Source organism: Nanorana parkeri, unplaced genomic scaffold (genome assembly GCF_000935625.1).
Source record: "Nanorana parkeri isolate BGI_ZX_2015 unplaced genomic scaffold, ASM93562v1 scaffold2411, whole genome shotgun sequence".
Classification (NCBI taxonomy): domain Eukaryota; kingdom Metazoa; phylum Chordata; class Amphibia; order Anura; family Dicroglossidae; genus Nanorana; species Nanorana parkeri.
Genome location: NW_017308679.1, coordinates 44,679 through 69,903, shown reverse-complemented (window position 1 = coordinate 69,903; position 25,225 = coordinate 44,679). Strand labels below are relative to the sequence as shown.

Below are 25,225 nucleotides of genomic sequence, written 5' to 3'. Positions count from 1 at the left end.
AAAAAAAAAAAAAAAACCTTTCTTCTTCTAGTATTTTGTTGTAGATATTTACTATTTTATGTCCTTACATTTCAGCAAAGTGGCCATTAAGTTCTTCAATATAGATCCCAAATGATGTTAACCTACTTAAAAAAAATGCCCAACAGTTACTATTACTACAGAAATATTTTTCCTCCAGTGGCCTACAGTAATATCAAAAATTAAATAGGGCAAAATTTCTTCTTGTATTTTGTTGTAGATATTTACTATTTTATGTCCTTACATTTCAGCAAAGTGGCCATTAAGTTCTTCAATATAGATCCCAAATGATGTTAACCTACTTAAAAAAAATGCCCAACAGTTACTATTACTACAGAAATATTTTTCCTCCAGTGGCCTACAGTAATATCAAAAATTAAATAGGGCAAAATTAAAAACCGAAGCTATTACAGAGATAATAGAGGAGATAGTCATGGCATAGGGACAATGCAGACTCTCCTTTTTTAAAATCACATCACAGAGAAGTACAAGGTTACAAAATTTCAAAAATGTTCTCTTTGCTGCCTTGTAGTTTACATCCTGTTTAGCCACAGCCACTTCTGGACACACAAAAAGCACAAACCTGTGTTTTGTCCATGCAGGACAAAGCAAAATGTTTTCTTCAATGCCCACTCCCCAGCAGTGGCTTCTTTCAGCCGGTGGAAGAGAAACACATAGTTCTGGGTATGGAGGAGCATGTGTCTAGCTCACCTTCCTCTCATGTGACAGTACTGGTGCTTGCTGATTTGCCCAGTACTGACACACGGGAGCAGACAGAAAGTCCTCCGTGCAAACTTTGACTAGAGCAACTCTACACAGATCAATCTTTTATCACTCCTGATGGTCTAACACAGGGGTGAACAAATTCATATGGAACTCAGGAGCCAGTCTGTCCAATCTAGTAAACCAGCAGTTTATTTTTTTTAGGAGTCCGCTTCATGGACAACAACTAGGGAAAACCTCAAAAGTTAGGCACCAGCTGTTATTTTGAAGGAGCATTGGCTACCTGGCTCCTGGGATTTGTCCAGCCCCGGCTTAACACATCATCATGAGAGCAAAAGAAAGGCGAGTATGTGCTTCTGAAGAGGTGAGAATGAAAGGAAAACTGCTAGCATAGGTTTGCTTTTAAGATGTGAGGCTGCATCGATAATCTTTCGCCGATGTCTAATTAAAAGGGACCATCTACATTTTTGGGTATGCATGTGGCAATTCTGTAGAAAAGGAAAACATTTTAGTTGAATTAGCTTACAAACACTTCATAAAGTAGCTTGTTAAGTTAGTGGGTAACACTGAGATTGGAACTGCTGCATACAACACAAAGTAAAAATGTCTTGATGGCAAAAGTAAATACGGTATTAATGTTCAACACAAGCGGCTTCTTTTGTCTGAGCCAATATCATCCAAATGTAATTTATATTTTGGTAATGAGAATAATGTATAAGGGCACAACCTGTTGGCACGTTTCAAGTGAAGGTAACCCAAAAGTAAAACATAATTTAACGTCACTGATACTTTACAGGTAGGTGACCTATTATTCTATTTTTCTGGAAAGCTTGATATAGAGCAAACCATTGAAAGGCCTATATAATAATATGAATTTTCCCTAAAGCTTTACCTTCATACTTTTGCAATAACATTTTTAGCATCGCTCCTGTGGGTGACTAGGACAACATTCTGAAGATGTGATTTACTTAAGGGTATAAGTACTTGTCCAGGCTTGTGTTCATTTGCACTACTGAATCAGAAGGACACTTATCCTAGTTTTTTCCGCAGATGGATTTGTTTAGAAAATCATTTTCAAAAACTCACAAACCTCAGTTGGAGGCAGATGGATTAGTAAGGAGTTAATGTCTAGCTCAGCAAATACTAAGTGCCAACAATGCTGTTGTTAATGGCTGCACTATAAGTGCATGGTCTAGTTATTGCTAGGTGTAACAGACAAGTTGCAATAGGAGCAAATAATGGGGAAATCTATCTTATGCCTATATACCTTGACATGCAAAGTGCTATTGGTTTGTCAAGACCACTTTAACACTTTTTCATCAATTATCTCTTTTTCTGTTCTGCTCGGTGCCTCTGAGGGACCGAGCAGAACAGCCGAGCCAAATGCCGCTCGGCGGCATTCGGCTATTCTCTCACTGCTGTTCGGGATCTTTCAGAATAGCCCGAACAGCAGTGTGAAGCCTGCCGGAGGTTCGGCTCAGCCGATCCAGATGTTGGATCGGCTGAGTCGAACTCCTTCTGCACTTCGGGTCAGCCGAACATGCTGAGCATGTTCGGCTGATCCGAAGCCACACAAAGCAAGCCGATGTACGGCTGATTTCAGCCGATATACGGCTGAAATCAGCCGTACCAGCCTGAAGTGAATAGCCGAACGGTGTTCGGCTCACTTCACTTCTGATCGGTCATTCACTCGGCTGCCCTCGGCAGCTTTGTGAATAGACCCCATAGTCTATTTCTAGGTTTCGTTCTCTATAAAACTTTTCATAAACATAATTTCAAGGCTGTTGTACTTGACACATAAATGTGCAGAGGGGTTAGATACAATTGTACATCTACATTCAATAACTTGATCCATATAAATAAGGAAATCTTATGGACGTTTGGATCTTTAAATTGGTCTCACTTACCATTTTAAGAGCTGTACTACATTGCCCCATAGCCAACATCTAGTTTAAATGGTGTATTGAAGTACAAACACGTTTGGGATATTGCTGTATGGCTTACATTAAAGTCATTTTGAGGTGAATCCCATTTTACAAGCTTGCTGTTTCATATTTTGAATGCTACACTTTATGCACACATTTGTGAAAGCTCTCTCTAGTGGTCATTTGTGTATCAGTGAATGCTATTACTATACCTGCTTATTGACCCTTAAGATGACCATATTTCGCCTTACAATGAGCCTTTTGTTTTCAGTCAGGGCAGACCTCAACCACAGACTCACACTAAGGGAGAGAGGAGTCATGTAACACTTTTAGTGTTCAGGAAGCTGTGCCTTCATATGTTACGAACAGATATGGCTGTCCCCATTCCCTTAAATCCAACATTTTAAAGGATTGAGAGTTGAGAGCTGACTATGGGGCAATTGTTTTTTAAAGGTTAACCTCACAGCCACTTTTAAAGGAAACCTAAACTAGAAGAAATACAAAGGTTGCCAGTGCTGATCACCTTCTTAGTATGCTTGTTGCCTGGCTTTTTTGCTGATCCAATGGCTTCAAAACGCAATACAGGCATCGCTCACTTTCAGACAAAGAGGCACATATCGGTAGCCTCCATATTTCTGCAGACAGGTTTTCTTTAAGAGTAAAAGTCATGCCTAACAGTTGACACAAGATACCTGTTATTACCTATTTGCCAATATTCCCTTGCCTCTGATAGTAGCTTCACTAGTGGGATGCAAATTTTCTGACAGGCTAATGCCAGTTACCTTCCTCAGTGCCCAAGAGCTCTCTCATTAGACAGGATGGCAGCTGATGGGGTTTTGCTCATAATACAGGCCTCAGTAAAGAGTCAAACTAGTCTCACAGAAGAAGAGGGTTTTCTGGTTACAAAAAGATAGGAGCAGGATCTTGTATTATCTCCTGTTACACGGGGGGTTTACTTTTAAAAGTTTAAAATGGCCAATGTATTTAGTTTAAAATTAAAAAGTCAAATAAATGTTATAAAGGAAATACTGAGTTTTGCACATGGCGTACTACGTATACCCTTAAGTAAACAATCTCCTAAGTACCTGCATTTATGCTTGTTTAAAAAAAGGGGACAAATTAATTTTTCTTATACAGTTTTGGAATTTTTATAGTTTCCAAATAGGAGATTCCACATCCATATTATTATGTATAGTAGAAGTGCTGGACACAGATTGCAGAAGGCCTCTTAGCTGCAAGACGGATTGGGCCCACTTCAGTTCTCATCACTGTCCCTGTAGTTTTCTTTTGATAATACAAACAGCAATGACTATGTTCCCTGAACAAAAAAGGATTTTAATTATGTTTTTTTCATGCCCTCAGGTACCTCTGATGTTAATTAAGATAAGACTTTCTTTTTTTCCTTAGGGACCCCTTGCAGCAACATGGACTGTATATGCAATATGCAGTATTGAATTCTAGTTGGCTAGGGGAGAGTGGGTATTTTTTTGCCAAGGAAAATTACATCAGTATTTTAACATTTCTTCTTTTCTATAATTTTAGCATTACCTGTAATTTGTATATCAACTTTTGGTAAACATTTTGGCAGAATGGCAAATCAGATAATATTTCACATATAAAATGGACATTGCCATAATCCTAGTAAACAAATGTTCATGATATCCCTAGTATAAATGTCTGCTACATTTGAGTCTTTTTTCTTTCTTTTTTACAACTTTTACCATTTTATCAATAACACTTTTTGTTAAACCCTTCCCCCCCGCCACATATTCTGCAGGAGGGTCACAAACCTGTCAAAATGTAATTTAAGTTATAAATCATAAGATCATAAGTTATTATTTTAATGACTAGTTAGCTTTCATATCACAAGAATTTTGTGGCCATTTTACGGAATCGTGCTAAATGTTGCCATGTTTTAACAGTAAGGGCCAACCTTCAGATAAGCAGCCTCCATGAATACCCTTACTAGACACAGGGCCTTACATACGGTTGTCCGCAATGGGATGCTGGATGGGAGCAGAAGTTACAGCATTGACTGTACATAGGCAAGAATATTAAGAATTAATCCAATGGTTATTCAGGACGTGTTTTAAATGCCACGGTTTTATATTTACAGGACAGCAGGTTCATAACCCGGCTAAGCAAAAGTTACAAGTTACCAAGCTTAATCAACTGAGAGCATGCTCCAACACTGCAGTACAAAAGCATCTATATGGCGCCTTCATTTGTACTGCAGAATAAACAATACATTTAAATATATCTTTAAAGCTGCCTAGCATCGCATTTGCATAGCAACATTTTTCAAACAACACTCAATTTTAACTTTTCCAAGTTTTCGTCTTTTTATCAAACAACAGCAATAGAGCATATGCTCATATATATGTTTTGGGACTACAGCAATCTGACCATTTAGTTAGGGGAAAAACCCAGGAAAGACAGGGAAAGCAATTCTTTAGATGCAAGGAGTTTCTTACTAAAACCTAGCAAATCAATGGTTAAAAACATACGATGTGTTAACAAAAAATGAATTCCAGACTTCCTGCACATTTTACATGAGGTAACTGATTTTCATTGGTTTTAATGGACTGCAGCGTACTCCCTTTGTCAGCAATCACACTCTTGTTATCTACCACAGGCTTCTTACTAGAACACACCGGCGGTGATCAAGAGATGCCATAAAGCACAGTTCATTTTAGAACAGTTATTAAGTAGCCAAAATTAGGGATAAATCAGGTTTCAATTTTACACTATACGGTAAATTCAATATTTGGCAAGAAAACGTTCCTACATCCTAATGTCCTGAGTAGTTCTTTCATTTTTTTGTTTTCTTTGTTATACAAACAAGTAATGCATATGTAGTCATGTTAGATTTACACACAACAGCAAAACTCAGTGCATGTGTCAAGGAGAAAAGAGTCTTGATAAGAGAACAAAATGCCTAACTGAAAGAGACTGGCGTCATGCTATGTTAAAGACAAATGCAAATGAGAAAACTATGGAGAAACTTTAGATACTTGCCTTTAAATAGACAGAACATGTGGAAGATAGACGATAGTGTCAGGATGGGAAAAAAAATAAACAAACAAAACAAAAAAAAAGCAGTCTGTGGCATTGAAGACATAAAAAAGGAATGTGTACAATAGAGAAAAGATCATTTCCAGTTTTAGGGTGTGAAAATTGAGGGATGTGTGGACTTTTTGCATATGGATATAGAACCTATGTACAGTTTACCTATAAAACCTTGATTAGCAGTCTTCAATGAAAACAAATGAACATTCTGTGGAAATTCCTGAGAGGTTTTTGTGACACGGGTCACTGAGAAGAAAAGCTGCTGTTGGGTCCTCACGGGTGTATAGTCCATCCCTGTTAAGATCTGAAGTTAGAATACATTAACAAGTAAAGGAGAACACAAAGAGGACAGTGTAACCACTGTAGAATTCCTTGCCTGAGCAAGGTATAGCACCATCATGAAGGGATCTCCTGCTTTCAGAGAGGAGGGAAATGCTTATAAAACAGTATTGCTGCTAAGACTGCTGTAGTGTGCACCAACAATGCTTTCTGGAGACAGTGGCAGCCAATGGCTGACTGGTGACTTCTGCTTGGCCATAGAGCAATATCATGTATCACAACTAGGAGAAATCTTTTCTTGGTTGTTCATCTGTCGTACATTTCTCGGTCATTTCTTGGCAGAAGTCCACTGTCACCGCTTGGTTGTTCTGTTCCAAACATGCCCCCCTCTCTGAGTAAGTACCATGGTCAGATCCCTCCAGTCCTCTACTTGCTATACAATTTTCAGGTATGTTGTTATAAACTGAGTGGCTTCCAAGCTGTATTGGGCCTTGATTGTTGCAGCACTGCATGTTATCTCCTGCTTCCTGAGCGGTGACAAGGCTTGGCTCTCCTCTTGCTGGTAAAGGGTTGAATGCAGCAACTGTGGGTAAATCCAAAGGTCTCAAGACAGGACAGTACCTGTGCAGGGCTTGAATGTCTTCAGGACTCTGGATATCTCTACATACTTCCTGGGACAGGCAAGAGAAGTTGTCCAGTAACTCTCCCATGCAAGCCTTCAGCTGGTTCCTCTCTGTTAAAAGCTTTTCCTTTTCACATACCTAAAAGGACAAGATGTGATATCATCAGACGGAAGACAGCCATATTCAAAGCTATTTTTACACATTAGTATAAGTTGATGCAGTTCTAGTGACAAATTAAAAATTAGGAACTGTTGATTGAATTAGGCAAACTGAGACAATAAAGATTTTAGGAATCTTATTTAATGGCACACTATAGTGAAAAATATTGCATTCTGGTATCTGCATGTGGTTAACACCTGTAATAATAGCTTCCTAACATCGACATGACAGCATACGAATGGGGCAGGGCTATACCCATTCGTATGCTGCCATATTGGTGCCAGGAAAGGAAATGATCGATAGGCAAGTATACAATATTCCGTTATAAAAGTAGTGCTTACAATGACCGGCTTTTATTGTTAATACTGTTTAAACCTTTTCCGAAAGAAAAGAACTGCAGCTGTAATCTAAAACTACATGTCCATCAAAAACTACACTGTCCCACAAGGTGACAATGCTTCAGTCATTTCACTGCTGAAGGAATAAAGTTGTCATTCTGTTACAAGAATTGGCCAGATCTATTGGCAGGATCAACATGTAGTAAAACTATGTAAAGGGGGAAAAACAAAACTGATGCTTCAATGCAGAAATAAACAGCTTTGTTTTTTTTTTCCAATTTGATCAGTCGGTCTCCACTGCCTAGTCAAAGTCTATTAGACTGTGTCATGGTCAAAAGTAATTTTTGTGTTATTTGATCACGTGGTCTCAACAACCCAGTCAATGTCCATGAGGCTGTGTAATAGTCAAAAGTAAACATGACTGTAAACAAAAAGTCTGTTACAATTCTTGTGTATCTCATTTTTCTAATGCCAGCTGTGTTTAATGTAGGATAAAGGTTGCATAGTTTCTAAATCAAGCTGGGACACGTGTTCAGAGCTTTGATTTTAAACAAGATTACTGAGAAACCATTAGAGCACATTCACACTAGATGCGGTGATTGGCATGTTCAGCAACGAACCACCACCAGTCACTGTTGTGGCACATAGAAATGGCACAATAGTTTCTATGCTGTGCAGGGACCTGAATGGAGTTTACAGTCAAAACAAACTAGCCAGCTCTCTAAAAATCTCCATTTTACTGGACAGGCTAGTGTGAACGGACGCTTAGGCTACACTCACACTTTTGCGATGTGTTAAAGAGGAACTCTGGGGAAATCAAAAATGTACCCTTTCAGTGGGGCTAACCCACACTGCAAAGGTTAAAGGGTTATTAAACCCCCTGGTGTCTGGTGTCTTTGCTAGCGAGCAGTAGATATATGCAAAAAGTGTAAAAAAACAAACAAACCTGCTTTAAAAGCGGTTTAAACTTACCTGCGTCTTCCCCAAGCGCTCCGGTCCGAAAATGTGAAAATTCTGGGGCGGCCGCAAAGCAACTTGGGGCGGGCGCATGCTCAGTTCACATTTTCGGCCGGGAGACGAGGAGAGACACAAGGTAAGTATATGGGCGGCGTGCACCCGCATGCAGATACCGTGGGACAGGAAGTGCCAGCAAGGACAGAAGAGTCGGCGATGGATCGGAGACCCGCAGCAGCACTGGAGGGACAGATGAAAACGACAGGACAGAAGAAGATTGGATTGAGAAACATCTTTTAAGTTAAGTCCCTACACTAACATTAGGGGGAGGGAAAAATATCTTTGACTTTAATGTCACTTGAAATGCTCATTTTGTCCAGGAGACTCAAATAAAGCAGATTTACTTACCTGATCCTCTGTCCCTCCGGGCGGCTAGACCAGTCCCTGCAGCCTCGTCTTCTTTGGGCTCTGGTGGTCTAAGGACCACTGACGTCATCAAATCTTATGCAGGTCCATTGACTTGCATTAGACGTGAGGATGCCGAGGGACATTCCATAGCCAGAGCAGAAGGGAAGAGAGGTAAGCACTGACCGCTGCAGGACTGAGGTACAGGTCAGTAGAACTGCTTTATCTGAGCCCCCTAGACAAAACGAGCACTTGCCCCTTGCAGTGTGGGGGTAGCCCTACTGCAAGGATAAGTTTTTTCTTTATTCCAAGTTCTTCTTTAATGCATGTGCGCTAATGTTTGTAATGCTGGTCATTACGGTGCATTGCAAAAGCATCAAACGTACCAAATACATGCATTATGCACCAAAAAGACATGCGTCTAACACAAGTTTTTGCAAGTTGCCACAGCAAAACAGTCTGGACCCAGCCTTAGTATTTTTAATTTAGATGTCTAAAGAAATGTGCAGCACAATTCTGGTTAAGATGTCATCTAATTTGAGTGTGCAGAAGTACACAATAAAAAGAAGCTGAAGAGGCCAGGCACTCATGTGGTTCTACAGGCACTTGATTCCCATTTAAAAGCCCTGGCTCTAGTAACTTCTGCGACCCATGTCTAGCACAATTTAAAACATACTTCTTAGAAGCTAAGATCTCATGAATAGAGATTGTGAGGCAGACTAGCTGGATTTCTCTAAAGATCCATTAAGCAGCACATTAGGCAAGTAAGAATATTAAAGTAAGAGTCATTTTCCCTTCACATTCCTCACTACCCCCTATCCCATACCTGCTTGCAGAATTCATCTTTCCGCTCTGTGTTTACAGATTTCCATTATTAACAGTTTATCATCTTTACCTTATCTCGCCAATGTGATACGTGTCCTCCCAATATCAAGTGACTACTTACCAACTTATGTATTTCACATTCTAAGTTTTGAATACAGTCGAGTTTCCTTTTCCTGCAGCGCTGGGCAGCTATCCTGTTTTTACTTCTACGCCGAACATCGTGAATAAATTCCAACTGTTCTGAGGTCAGTTTGTGCATCTTTATCATCATCTGGAAATCATTGCGTGGAAGATCTGTGATTTGATCAACTGGAAAGGGCAATTTAACCTGCATGACAGAAGAAGTATGATTAGCTGATAACTGGTCTTCATGCCATGTGTCTTTTGCTCCTTCATAAGAACAGCATTTGTATAATACCGGTGAAACTCGAATAATTAGAATATCGTGCAAAGTTCATTTATTTCACTAATGCAACTTAAAAGGTGAAACTAATATATGAGATGGACTCATTACATGCAAAGCAAGATAGTTCAAGCCGTGATTTGTCATAATTGTGATGATTATGGCTTACAGCTCATGAAAACCCCAATAACCCCAAATCCACAACCTCAAAAAAGTAGATTATTACATGCAATCAATAAAACAAGGATTGTACATAGAACAATATCGGACCTCTGAAAAGCACAAGCATGCATATGTACTCAGTACTTGGTTTGGGCCCCTTTTGCAGCACTTACTGCAATTACTTTTGCACGATATTCTAATTATTCGAGTTTCACCTGTATAGCTTCAACGTGTAGCTAAAAACCACAGAACCCAGTGCCCATACTTTAATCCGATGCTCCCTAATATGACACACAAACAGAGTTTTCTTTCTCGGACACATTACCCAAAGTCTTCATCCTCAAATGTGTGCGGATACATTGGACCAGACAGGGCGGGCTACTTTTCCATGGAATGGTCTACCTACATGTGCAAATATAGTTCCAGCCAACAAAAGAAGACATAGCAGCAGCACCTAAAATTACTTGTGAATGTGTCTGCACTGCAGCATTGTGAGTGAGCTATCACTGCCACGGACTGACAGTGCCACACTGCATCTTTGCTGACCGCCAGCGTGCAAGACCATGTAGGGGCACAGGTCTCCAAAGCAGCATTAAAGCTATGTTGACACCATGTCTGGACCAGATATGCAAACGCTGTGCTGTGCATTTTTACAGCGATTGTGCCAGTGCTGTTTTTTTTCCATGCGTTCCAGGGCATTCCAGACCAGAGAAAAGGAGACGAACAGTATTTTTTTTGTCTGGATCAGAACGGACTGCGCTGGTGTGAACAGAGCCCTAAAATATAGGGATAAATTAGGGTGCTTTTTTGGACCGGGAAGAAACTGTTCTGGTTTGGACATGGGGTGAACAAGCCCTAAATGAGCCACTAGTGCCATACTAATGTCAGTGTAAAGGGGGCATTTCTACTGACCGGTAGAGTCTATGACAAGCCTTCTGCACAGAACACCAAGGTAAAGGGGACCTTTCCTCACAGACCACTAATGTAAATGGGACCCTGGCACTATCCATTAATGCACAGTGAGCATTTATACTGACCAAGAAAACGCATATCCACATCCAAAATAGCTCCCTTTATAACAGAATATAGTATGCGGTCACTGCACCTAGGGAGCATCATTTACATCTCATTCATATATGCCTATATGGACAGCAAGATACAGGTCCCACAAATGTGACTAGGTAAGTCCTAGGTGCCAAACATCTCCTATGTTCCAAATCAACTATATAAGCAGTGTCAAACTGAATTGAAAATAGCTCTGTAGTCAGAGAGCTTTTTTTTATTCCCCCAAAGCTACTTTGGGGATTAGTCGTATTTGCTGATATATATATATATATATATATATATATCACATAGATACATACAAACACACACACGCTACAGAAATTTCATACATGATTTGGTGTGACAGTGACTTGAGCAGACTACTTTGCACAGACCCTTTGGTACATTTACACTAAGTACTGATGTAAGCAGAATTTTACATTCACTATCAAATTAACAGGGCGGCAGTTACACTGACCACCAACATAAGGGAACTTTTATACAGACCACCTATAAAAGTAGGGACACCGTTACAAAAGGGGTTGATAGATAATCTTCAATCTTTAATCTAGATGAGCTTGAGGGGTTGAAGGCACAGTTACTGTGCTGGACTCACAGGTAGGTCAACCTCTAAGCACCAAGGAAAATTTCACAAGCGGGGATGTACAGCAAGTAATGCTTTCTTGGCTTTCTTGCTAAGAAAGATTTGGTAGAAATCGCACTCCAAAAGAAAAACCCCATGTATATCTACATCATTAGTTAACTGCAATAGTTGCTGAGAAAAGTAGTCAAGGAAACTGCAGTGTTTTTTCAGGCAAGAGCTGTTTGCCTGCTTGTAATACACTCTCGAAAATCAGCATTTATGAATTTTTAGCTGCTCCATCTCCTATGTTCTAGGCAGTTTGAGCTGCTCCATCTCCTAGGCAGAGCCAGCTGTCAGTCACGCAGCTGGGCGGATCCAGACATAATTGTCGGGATCCGCTTCAGCTGCAGCGTCTCAGTATACTGAGCCTAGGGTGACAGGAGGGCGCTAGTTTGTGTCCTCCCGTCACCCTAAGGAGAACTACGGGGAAAAGACTTAACACCATAGTTCTCCTTTAAGGTTTCAAATAATGGGAATTTTGTTTAATATTAGGGTCAAAATGACCAACAGAGATAGAAAGGTCATGAATTCCTGGCAACATTGTTTATTTTAACTTTTTTGGGGGCTTGGAAAGCCCCACCAAAAGCCAATGTACCATGTTTCTAATATCAGACTTTAGTATGTTTATGCATCTGTATTACTTTGTAATATACAGCCCTATTCAGTAAATCTAGCCTCAGCAAACTGAAATCTAATGGGATGCTACAGGGTTATGTGTTGTACTCATCAGTTTTGCTATCCTAGCTTCTTTAAGATGCACCCCTTGCAGTGAACTAGATATTAAAGAGACATTACAGAGAATATCTCTGAATATATAAGCACTGAGCGTAATTTTTTTTGCAAAATAACTTTAGGTGATTTGTAAGATCCTTCAATATGATTATAAAGGCTTATGTGTTTACAGAGCTCATATGTGGACCTACCTTGCAGCCTGTGCAGAAAGTCCTGATGACATGTTGAGATCTTCATGTACTGTGTGATAATGTCATTTCATACAGTGATCTACATTATTTTATCCCATCCAATATTAATAATCATTAAGTCTTTTACAGCTCAACATTAGGAATTTGTCCTGTTGTCACTATACATTAAAATGTAACTATGTTTCTAGAAGTAAAATTTTGTACTACTGCTTATCCTAATGGAAAGAATTACTTTAAATTAAAATCAATCAATCAATAAATACATTGATAGATCTGATAACAAAGAAAGAATATAAAAAATACATGCATGCAGTACCTACATTTACCACTAGAAGGCACTAATTGCCTATGCTAAGGAACAGCCAATGTAAAAAACAAATCAGAAACTCAAACTATTTAAATAAAGAACAAAGTGTGAATTTATTTTCTGAAATCCAGCCATTAGACCTTATTGTCAAACTAATAAAGTAATTCATAGAATTCCTCATGTGGTTATCTATTTTAAAAGGATCAACAAAAAACTCTTGGTGAAGCCTTTAGATGAGTTATGTTATTTATCTCAACCTTATCAACAGTACACTGTGCTTCACTTTTGCTAATCAACTGATTTTATTTCTAAAACTGGCTCAAGCTATGGGTTTATTTCATACGACTTGTTCATATTATTGAGACACGCTTATGAAAGTTAGGTCATTGAGTTCTTAAAGCAAACCTAAAATAACTCTAAACTCCTGATAACCCCATATTAAAGCATGTGGTCTCGGACTGACTTTGTCCTAGATTGTAATAAGGAATGTGAGCACCATTAAATAAGAGTAAATAACAGGCTATTTCTTTAAAAAATATTCAATGGTCCTAAACGATGTAGGTTCAACAGCTTTAGCCATCAACCATTTCCTCTTCTGTCTCTTTTTCTGCTTGAACAAACTAGAAAGACATTAGACGCAAATTATATTTCCAGAGGTAGAGGGGAAAAGGGAGGATAACGAGGTAGGTATAACACAAGTCAGATAATTTTTAATTTCCCATCCTAAACATTGAATGTTTCAATATTGGACCAAATAATCCGGGAACGTTAAAGTGTAAATCTCATATAAACTTTAAAATGTTACTACATTGTCAGGTCATTTTCCATCTGTTTAAATCGGCAGCTTTCATTAAAAATATCTGGTGATCCTGTCATGAAGGTCCATCTCCATGTACCCATCTCCAAGTTATACTTCTACATTGTACCACCATTACACAGGCTTACCATGGACACTACAGGTGACCATTTCATATTACAGAGGTATGGCCAACTAACATAAAAAACAGCCCTGACAAATGCCTTGCAACCATCACTGGAGCACATGCATGTAAGAGCAGAAAGTGGCGGCAACAAGTCTGCAGGAGATCAGAAGCACTAATATGCAACAAAAGATTAAAAAAAGGTGAAAAATAAATGACTGATAAACTGCTAATGATACACAGTGTCACCGTGTCACAGTGATACCAAATGTCATTCAGTTAAGGTTCATGTGCATTTTTTTGAGTGGTTCTCAACTGGTGGGTCGCAACCTCATGCTTGGTGGGTCGCCGTGTGCCTTCCACTGGGCTAGGCAAGAGGCTCCTCAGCCTTCCCCTAATGCAGCACTGCCAGTTCTCGCGCCAAGCAGCCATTCAAAATATGCTGCCTGGTGCCGAGTGTCAGTCTACGATCGGATGGTATGGAATGGAGTTATGGACTGGAGGGACCTCCATCCATATGTGCATTGCTTACAGCTCCCTCACGTGTCCTGTGCCTGGACTAGAGTGACGTCACCTCTACAGGGCGCCAAGGGAGCTGTACAATGCACAAATGGATGGTGGACATGTGTGGCGGCAAAACATTTTAATTTTAGGATTTTTTTGGGAAAGCCAATTCCTTCCGTTATTCGGATGTGTTAAGTAATTACAAAAGAATTTTAATTGCAGCAAAGTGACATTAGAAAAAAAAAAGCGACTTGTTTTTTTAAAACTTTTGACAGTCCACAGAAACAATAAAAAAAGGGGCACCCAGATTCCTATAAGCCCCCCTGCCCACAGAGACCCCTGTCCTCATCGACATGGGGACAAGGTGCTTTTCCAGGGGATTCCCCCTGGCATAGCACCCTCCACATGTCAAGGGCATGTGGCCTGGTATGGTGCGGGGGGACGGTCGGGCTTATAGGAGGGCTGCTGCTCGGATCAACGGTCTGGGTAAGGGATCTTAGGGGGACAACACATTTTTTTAGGGTTAGGTATGAATTGGGAGGGGACTCAACACTGTTGTTTTGTACTTTACTGTTTTGGATTTTGGAACAAAGCGAATCACACTGCGAACGATCCTCCCGCCCACAGTTCAATAATCTGCACTGGTACCACAATGCCGTGCGTTCCAGTGAGGTGCGACTTGAGTTGCAACAAAATAACCAAGGACAAATGTGGGTTCTGAGGATCACACAGGTTGAGAGCCGGCAGGCAGTTGGTTGTTTTTTTAAGATAAGCGACTATGTAGGACTCTTCTGCAAAAAAAAAGTTTCTACCTGCCTGTCAGCTATTTTTATTTTTTTTTCTGTGTACTGGGCAGCACACATGTGAAGCCCAGTGTGGGGGCTCAATAAAGTCCTGTGCCAAAATTAAGTAACTTCCCTCTGCATGCAGGGGAGATACATTATCCCAGCCCGGCCAGTGAAGAGGCCAAAAACACTGAACATGGAAGAAGACCGGCTGAAGATGGAAGGGAACACAGACAGTGCAGTGCTGGAGGGGATCACTTGTAAGGGAAGTTGGCCATAAAGTGCTAACATGTCGTGTATACTTATACACCTCTGAAGGTTTTTTGTTTTTTTTCTTCGAACAACACTTTATTTCCGCTTTAAGAAAGATCAACAGTTAGTAGTATGAAGAAGCTCTGACATTACAGATTAAAGATTGTAGTGACAAAAGAATATTCTTTCATTTGGTGTGCCTTAAAAACTAGCATTTTACATAATCATAGCAAGCTAACTAGGTTAGAGTGCACAATAACAACAGATTAAAAGAGCAGCGTTGGCCACTCAATATCAGTGTGGAAGTTCTGGCTGCAGGATGTGTACTTTTCTCCCTTTCACACAACCAGTCCATAGCAGACTTTGTACCTCTGTAGTATATATCAGCTGAATCAGACACCCAAATAATCCCAGAGAACACTGCACTTTACACAAGATAACCAACTTCAGACTTGATGATGTGGAGTGTTGCAATGTACACAGATCATCTTGATTGCTTGGCAACTATAGTGATACTATATTGCTTAGGGGGGAAACCTTCTCTAATTAGTACAAAGGACATATAGTATTTACCTGTAGCTAGAATAACAAGCGTACAGTGTATATCCTATTGGAACTGCGTCTGCTTGCTTCAAAGCTAAACTCCAGACAGATATAAAAGACAAATGCAGATCTGTGCGTGCCCGCTAGCGGGCGCGCGCGAGCAGAAAAAAAATGCCGTCTGGAGACGGCAACCCGCCAATGCAGCAGTGCCGTCCGTCCGTTTTTTTACAACGGGCGGACGGCAAGTGGTTGATATACCCTTACATTGATTTTTTTTTTCCGAATGCAAACAAGGCAAATACCTAGCATGAGACAAAAAGAAAAAAAGCTGCATTCTTTGAATCTACCGAATATCACGTTTATTGGTATGTTCACATGCCAGTCACACTCATCCTCCCCATCCTTCACCCAGCTGCCTGTAACTCGTTTTACCCATTTGGACTGAATCTAAGATTTTGGGCTTAATCTACTAAAAAGCCAAATGGGCAAAAGGAGTGAAAGTGATAGTTGGTGGAAACAATTAGTGCAGGTTTTTGTTTTTTTGGTCTCACGTGACATTGGAGCACAAACGAGCTTGGTGCCTGCTTGATGCTTCCCGGGAGGGGAACCAGTGCAGGAATCGGAGCAGTGATATCTCTATTTAAAGTCTGAATACAAGTACCTAAATTTAACTTGGTATCAATCTCTTGCAGTCCCTGCACAGCAGAGCTCTGACTGGTCCAGGGAGAAGCAACACAGGCAGCCATTCAGTTGCGCTACAGTGCAAGGAGCATGCTAATAGGAGGAGAAAGAAGAGTAAGAAAGATGAGCTCCTCAGTCTACTGCTTCTCCCTTCACTGTTCAGTCACAGGTTGGGACAGCAAAGAGACCTGTAAATATTTATATAACCAGAGAGAAATTGTAATTATGACACCACTATTAGAGTAACGCCTTTAAAATATTTCTTTATTGGAAAAACACACTTAATTTTTCCAATAAAGAAATATTTTAAGGAGTTACTCTAATAGTGGTGTCATAATTACAATTTCTCTCTCTATATATGTGTGCAATTTGACATGCCCTGATGTACTTCTCACTTATACAAATGTTGTATCCATCTCTTCGCACAGCCCAATCACTCACATTTACAGAAGCTAAACTTCCTCAGGTGAATAAATACACTTTTTAGAACAAACAAGACACTTTATCATAACAAATAGATGGGGTAAAAGGAGACGGGGGTTAGTGTTTAACCCTCTCACTCATCCAGTGTAAACTAGATTTGAACACTGTCTGTTCTAACAAAGGGTAAAAGCATTGAATGTTAATGAGAGGAAGCTCAGAGTGTCCATAGTCTTTCTATGGGGACAGTTTCCTCTCACTTTGAAACTGTAGAGAAAATATTGCCAATCAGTGCAGATGAAGTCCTAATAGGGCACTTTGGGATCATTGTGGCCACAGATGGGGATGCAGGATCCTGGAGAGCATGCTGCTCTCCAAAGGCTTCACTCCTCCGGTGGGCATATTCCCTGGGGGCCCAAGAAATAGGGTTCCGCCAGGTAGGTGCACCACAGCCCTGGACCTGTAGGGTACTCTGTGGCTGACCCACAGGTTGCACAAAAAAAAACCTAAGTAAGAACTCTCAGCAGAGTCCAGTGCTAAAAGACAGATTACAGGCCTGCCCTGCCACTTCTTCTCAGTGGGGTCCAGGTATGGCTTCCATGGCAAAGCCGAGGATCAGCCGATCCACAAAGCTGCAAATTGAGGTCCTTCTGACTCTGCAGCTAAGGAAGAAACTTGCTAGATGAAGAAGTAATCTTGATAAAATAAAGAAAAGCTTTTCTTCTCTCACACAGGAGATGTCCGTTCTCTAAGGCACTAGCAGAAAACAGAGACATGCCAAGAGTGGGAGTGGTTATACTGAGCTGTCCTTTTCAGCTTCGTTTACTAGTGTCCAATGTTGCTCTTGATGGTTTTTCAATCATGTCCCTTTGGCAAAAATCGATCTAATGATCAACTTCTGGCGAAGAAATAGGGCCACCCACTGATTACATTTTGACAGATTCCTTCTCAATCTGCCAAAATTCGATCGGTGTGAACCCAGCTTAATCTTGCTCCAATGAAACAGATAAAAAAGGTAAGAAATCTTTTCTGGTAAGCTGTGTAAACAGGAACACATAACAAACATATAGAGGGGGTTTCTCAAATTTGTCTGCAAAAGTGGAAATACCCTTTAAGATTGTCTCCACATATATAGCCACACACATTTGGCTGGGACACAATTCACACACTGTCTATTGTCTAGACATTGATCAACAGTTGCTCCAGGTGTTTTTTTTTTCTGACTCTAAGAAATAAATGTATACTACTAGGGTTGGGGAAGGCTGGTATAGATTAACATATTTAGTGGTACAACCTGCATTAAAGGGCAATGTGTGTTTTTTGTAATAAATTAGTCCTCAACAGACTATGAGGCCAGGACTGGGCTGGAGTAAAATTGCCAGGTTAGTCTACCAAGTGGTCCACGTTGGCTCGAAGTGCATATGTCTACTGCTACATTAGAAAACAACGGTGCAGGATGTTCACACAAGGCAGAAATTAAAGTAAAAAAGAGAATTCTAAATAACATGATTTATTACTATACTTAAATTCTGTGGCAGTAGGCACTGGTCCCTAGTATTCTTTAAACATATGTCACTCAACTTGCATGACATATACAATTCCTAGTTAGGACACTAAATATACAAATATACATTCTGTTGTTTCCTTTTTTCCTTTCTTAACTACAAAACGATATCAGAATATAAATGTTCAATATACTTCACTATTATAATTAATATAAGGCATACAAGTCCAGTTTATAGGTTTTGGTTTAAATTAAAAAAAAAAAAAAAAAGACCCTTGGAAGCACATTATTAGCAAAATACTTTCAGGGCTACATAAACAAGTGAATGTGTTTCTAATAAAATGGACTTTTAAATAAACTGATGTTGCTGTCATTATGCAATTTTATGGGCTAAAGAAAACGGGCATGGGCCAAATATTGTCTAACAACTCAAAAAATTAGTTGGTGAACATTTGTACTCCTCTGTTTGTTCACTTCAAATTTGGCTTGGCAGTTTCCGTGTATGGGGGCGGCAAAGGCTGCTTTTCTTTTGGCTGTCACAGAGTATTGTGTCTGAGCACTGTAAAGGCAAAAAACATTACTTTGCTAAAAAGCTGTCAGTATTCTCAATGCACATTTCAGATTCTTTAAGCAACAGGCAAGGCACAGGTGTGGTCTGACCCTATCCTTTTTGTGTTTTGTAGGTTCTGTGACTTCTGAGAGTTTACTTTTAATTAGCTACTTTTTAAATACATTTTAGCCATGCACTTTTTCTTATACAAACATAGAAAAACAGGTAATATCAAATGTATGAAGATTTCTTACCTCATGCCCCCTGTCTTGTACAGGACATGACTCACTGTCTGCTTCTGAAAATGATCCAGATTCGTCACTTGAGTTTGTTCCATACGACTGCTCACATTTTATCTGTGGTCTGACTTGGTTATATATTGAGTCTACAATTGAACAAGCTTCTTGATGGTCGGTAGGTGGAAAACGTGGGCCTTGTGAACAAGGAGATGAGGAAAATTCACAGAGAGGGAGGCTACAAGGTGATCCACCACTTCCATCTTCTGCATATGAGTATGAGGAGCAGGAGCTTGATGTCCTGGTTCTGGTATCCAAAGGTGGGGAACGAGGACATACCTTAATTGGCACTGGGCAACTAGTGTTTGGCCTCAGCCTTCCTGGCAACGGATCTGCTACCAGCCCACTGTGGGAAAAAGTGTGAGAGCTAGGAAGAGACTGGCTTGCTCCAGCCCACAGACCCTTTGGCACATGCTCGGAAAACTCTTTATCCAAGCAGCTCATACCAGAATATGATTGCACCGGAGTGCTTATTTGGTCACAAGCACTTGAAGAGAAAATGACACTTCTTCTGTCCAGTTCCATCTCATGCTTAGGGGTGAGATCTGATCCAGAACCTTGGAGAGGGGATGCCATGAGGAAGTTAGAGGAATCTTTGTGAGGTTCGCTAGACAAATCATAATTCCCAGTGTAAGGGATATAATCAGTTTTATGGTCACCCTGAGTTGTTCCCTTTTCCACAGGGCATGAAGGACTTCTGACAAAGTGCTGATGCGAAGTGCCAGGTGAGTCTATAAATTCCTCCCCTTTTGTTCTACTAAATAAAGTACTTAGACTGGAAGGAGATGACACACAGTTAGGATTATCAATAATAGTTGGGCTGGGTTGTTTCCTGACCATCTCAATGTCCCCTTCTTTATCCCTGATGTCACTTTCATCTCCAGACAAGCAAAGCGTAACACTTTCTTCTTCATTATCATCCTCTTGAGGCTCACTTTTGATCTGGCTTATAGGAAGTCCTGATTTTGGGCCTATTTCCGAGTTATGTTCATTGTATGTGCTTGTAAAACCTGAGGTACTATGTGATGTATTGTAGACATTCTTAGTACAAGCCAGCTGGTATTTTTTATAACGTGGGTAGCGGATTACAGGATCCTTGTCTAAACTTTCCTTATTATCCCTTTGCATATTGGAATTAGGCAAAATGACTTCATTTCCATCTGTGGCTTTCTCACCTGAACCAAAGTTAAAAGGCTCATTGTGCATTCCTTCCTTGGGGCAGGATATCTTTGAGGTTTCAGATTCCATGGTTTCCTCTTCACAATGAAAAGTCTCATTGTGCACAAGCTGGCACGAGGTGTCTTTCTTACACAGAAACAAGCCATCCTCATTGTTTAGAAGCTGCGTCTGAAGAAAGCGGAAGCAGGAGTCCTCTAGGTTGTGGATACGCAGGAATTCCGCACATTGGATGACCTCTTGAATGTTTTCTCTGCTCAGTAATAGCTTCGCAGTGTAGGCAAACTGCAACAATGGACCAAATCCTCTAGCAGTGACCTGCAAAAAAAAAAGGGGAGAAAAAAATGAAAGAAAAAATAGGGAAATTGCCAACATTACCATCAGCACTGCAATTGTCTGAAGTCCCTCAAGTGTAGTGAGATAACCTGACAGCTACAATATCCATACATAAACACAGTAAAGAAGCAGTTAATCTCCCAGCAAGTCAACTCTACATTTAATATTTAATTCAGTTTTCTTCTACACATCATGCCATGGCTGCGATAGAAAAATAGACAGAAACCAGGCGGGATAGCATTAAATTGCAGTCCTTATGAGTCATAAAAACATGCTAAAAACAAATTTTCATGTGCCAGGTAAATTCATACTTTGTCATGGATGAAATTCTGATTATATATATAGATAGATAGGATATACACACATATATATATATATATATACACATACATACTGTTAAAACCAGATATTGAAATATGTATGTGTGAACCTTAAATGATGATTGATTTTCTATATTTTAATCTATCCAAGTTTGGAGATTCAGTTTTTTACTGTACTGCTGATTTTGAGTTTACAATTGGTAATAAATCAGTAAGCCTGAAAGGCAGACCTAAGTATAGTTGAAACAGTTGTTAGGATTGCTCAAAGAAGACTTGGCCTTTAAAATGAGTTTGAAGAATAAACCACATTACTCAGGACATAGACTATGATGCCCAAAATGGGATAGAAGGAGAACACATGACTCAGCTACTAGAGTATGGCACTCCCTTATGCTATATCAGAAAGACTTTTAAGGTAAACATCACATAGGTTATTTTAAAGTAAAAGCATGGATAAAAGGATGAGGGATGACCCTTTAACACTCACACGACACACACACTCACACTCATTCACACCACACACATACACGCACAGCATCAAGCCCACACCCCCATTCTCACGTTGAAATAGACAGACACCTGTTAGGACTATTTTTACTTACTACCTAGCCACGTTTCTTAAGCATCTTATAGATTTCTGCTGTAAGATATACTATATTTTGTCATCATCAAGCATCTTATAGACTCATTCTGTAAGATATACCATATCCTGTAATCATTTGCAACTTTTAAATTAAACACATTATGAACTTTATGCAACAACGGCAACAGTCTTCTATTATTGAACTTTTCCACCCTATGCTTCGAGAAAAGGAATTTGACATAAAAAATAATTTCGTGTCATTTTTCTTACACATACATACATACATACATACACACACATACATATATATACATATATAGATATATAGATATATCTATAGATATCTATCTATCTATATACACACACACATACATGCTATCACACATATTTGGCACAAGATAACTTGTTTGGAACCGAAATAGCAATGCCAGAAAGAATGAATTCAGAATAATTAGAGGAAAGTATAATCTTGTTTGGCTCTCAATTTAAATACACTGAGTGGCTAGATTATTATGACCACCTGACGTTCGTAGGCAAATTAGCTATAGTTTTGCGCTGAAGTTGCTAGAGGGCCAGACCATTATAAATAGGGAAGCAGGTTGTTTACCACGACAGTAGAAGTGATTTTTTTCTAAAGATATGGGTAAACAATGCGATTTAATACTATCCTCGCAAATGATCTCTGAACGCACTGTTCGCCGTACACTGCATCGTATGGGATATGGAAGCCGAATGCCTGTTCTAACACCTTTGCTTTATCTTAACAAGATAAAACGTCTCCAATTCGCACAGAAAACACAAGGATTGGACAGTCGAGCATTGGAAAAAAGTTATGTGGTCCGATGAATCACGTTTCCAGTTGCATCATGCAGATGGCAGAGTGAGAATTTGGCGGAAACAGCATGAAAGCATGCACCCCACATGCATGAGTACAACCCTTCAAGCTGATGGGGGCATTGTTATGGTTTGGGGCATGTTTTCCTGGCATGATTTGGGCCCTTTAATTTGTGTGGAACAACGTCTGAATAGCACAACATACCAAAGTATCGTTGCTGATCAAGTTCATCCTATCAACAAGACAATGCGCCATGCCACGGTGCTCGTATTGTGCAGGAGTGGTTTCAAGAACATGAGGGAGACTTTACCTTGCTTAGGTGGCCCCCACAATCACCAGATCTCAATCCAATTGAGCATTTGTGGGACGAAGTTGAAAGAGCCATCAGGCAGCTGGTTCCACAACCATCAAATCTCACAGAGCTGGACAGTGCTATTCATCAGGCATGGTGTCAGATTCCTCGCATCAACTTTCAACATCTCGTGGAGTCAATGCCAAGAAGAATCGCTGCAGTGTTGAAGGCAAAAGGTGGCCCAACAAAGTACTGATGGGGTGGTCATAATAATCTGGCTACTCTGTGTATAGTTTTTTTTCCTTCTGAAAATTGCTTGCGAGATCACAGATTTTCGTGATAACAGCCCAGGTATTAAAGTCATAATGTAATAAAGCATAACCTAATATACCACTGGCCCTCTTACCAGTAGTTTGGTCACTTAAAGTGACATTACATTCAGAAGTTAAATCTTAAAAATGCATTCAAGTACCCTATTAACAAAAATTTATCTTATTTGTGTATCACTAAGCTGTAGATCCTCTAATCATCTCTGAATTGGTTCCGACACTGTCCTTCCTTCCGGAGGGTAGCTACTTTTGTTCTCCATGGCTGCCGTGGTTGTTGCAAAGTAGCCAGTGCTACAATCTCACTCCCGTGATGGACTACAATCTCAATACAAATTAGTAAACTAAACATGATTGTAGTCCATCACAGGAGTGAGCTTGGAGTGGTGACTACTTTACAACACTCACAGGGACCATGGGGAATAAAAGTAGCCAGCGTCCAGAAGGACATACAATTTAAACATACAGCAACACACCAGATGCTTGCAAGCCTTGGAGTTAGTCCCTTTCTTAAGAATACAGCAACACACCTGCGGCCCAGACCTAATGCACCAGAAACTTAGCAATAGGAATGAACTAGTGACATGCATGTGCAGTATGCACAGAATTTTTATGTGAATAGGCTGTGTGGTGCCAAGTAGGGCTGCACAGTGAAGAGCTACAGAGCAAGGCTTAAGGTAAGCATTTAGCAATGTGATTTACACTAAGGGGATTGGGGGGATGCTTTAAAAGGACAACTTCAGAAAAGTTAAGTTGTCCAACAATTTTCTACAGCTGCTTAGATTATGACTATTTGTTGTGCCCTTCTACATGCAAAGAACGGATGCTCTGCAATATATATATATATATATACATACATATATACATACATACATACATACACACACACACACACACACACACACACACACACACACTTTATATTTATTTATCAAACTCCTCAAACTGTAAAACACAGTCTTAGTAAAATCTATGACATAAGGTTGCTTTTTACTGGAAAGACCTCAGTTGGCTTCATTTTTAAATTAGTCTGCAGAGTTGCAGAAAAAAATAGGAGAGACAAATCTAAACCCATACAAGCTTACAATCCAGAGGGTAAGTGTGGAAAGAAGAGGTACCAGAAATAAGTGACATGTATATAAGGTGAAAGTGTGTGCTTTATCAGGCAGGGAAGGATGAAGCTGTGACTAACGTATGTTAGATTATGAAGAGGTGAGTTTTAAGGGTATGCATTAAAGTTTCTGTGGCTAAGTGCTGAATGGCATGTGTAAGCAAAATTCCAAAGAAGGGGAGAGGCTAGTGAAACGTCCGGTATGAATGAGTGTATGGAATGAAAAGTTAGGACCGGGATGGTATTTGGAAATAAGTGAAGAAAGGTGTAGTGGGGCTAGATTGTAGATGGCTTTTTAAGTAAAAGTTAAAAGTTTCAACTGAATTGGAAGTGTGTGAAGAAAAGAAACATATTTGAAGACTAAATGGAGAGCTGGGTGGGTAGAGTAGCAGAGTTCGGAATTATCTGGACTGGTGTCAGTCAGTTTGTTGGTAGACCACATAAATTTAATAGTCAAGGGGAAGGGGAATATGATTGCTCTAGCATTTTACTCCAGGCGTAAAGAAAGAATGCCAGTTGCCTTGTTTTGTTTTTTTTTTAGAGACAACATGAGGTGCTTAGTGAATAAAAGTAAGATTTAAATGAAAAAGCAAAACCAAGTATTACTGCTAAGCAACAAGCTAGGGGAGTTGGTGCCAATAGGCTGTGAATAAGTGCAGGTTTTATCAATAATTACATTTAATGAACTGGGATAACAAGAAAGCAGAGAAAACAGGTGTATAGGAACACAACATGGCAGGGAAGTGAGATCAGGAGACATTTTGGTATCAAGTAGGAAGTAGTGGGAGAATTACAAAAATTTAAAAGTACATTGAGAAAGGCAGAATGATATCCGAAAGAGATTATATACTGAAAGAGAAAAGGATCTTTATTAGTACAAAAGAAAAAAGGGAACAGTCATCATGTGTTAGTGCCACAGTTTCCAGCTCTGGTAATGCCTGATTCAAATTAACTATGGAATTTTAGCACTTACATACATTATTATTATTAT

General features: G+C 39.8%; 1 protein-coding gene across 1 annotated transcript in view; it reads right to left on the bottom strand.

Moving 5' to 3' along the window:
* Window positions 1-6,295: 6,295 nt before the first annotated feature.
* The window catches only part of BACH2 (BTB domain and CNC homolog 2), a 52,626-nt gene continuing 33,696 nt past the window's right edge, over window positions 6,296-25,225 (bottom strand). The window contains exons 2-4 of the mRNA XM_018573522.1: window positions 19,214-20,749; window positions 9,440-9,646; window positions 6,296-6,775 (exon numbers count right to left, since the gene is read on the bottom strand). Of these exons, the coding sequence (XP_018429024.1) occupies window positions 6,296-6,775; window positions 9,440-9,646; window positions 19,214-20,749 (2,223 nt within the window). The remainder of the gene's footprint in view (window positions 6,776-9,439; window positions 9,647-19,213; window positions 20,750-25,225) is intronic.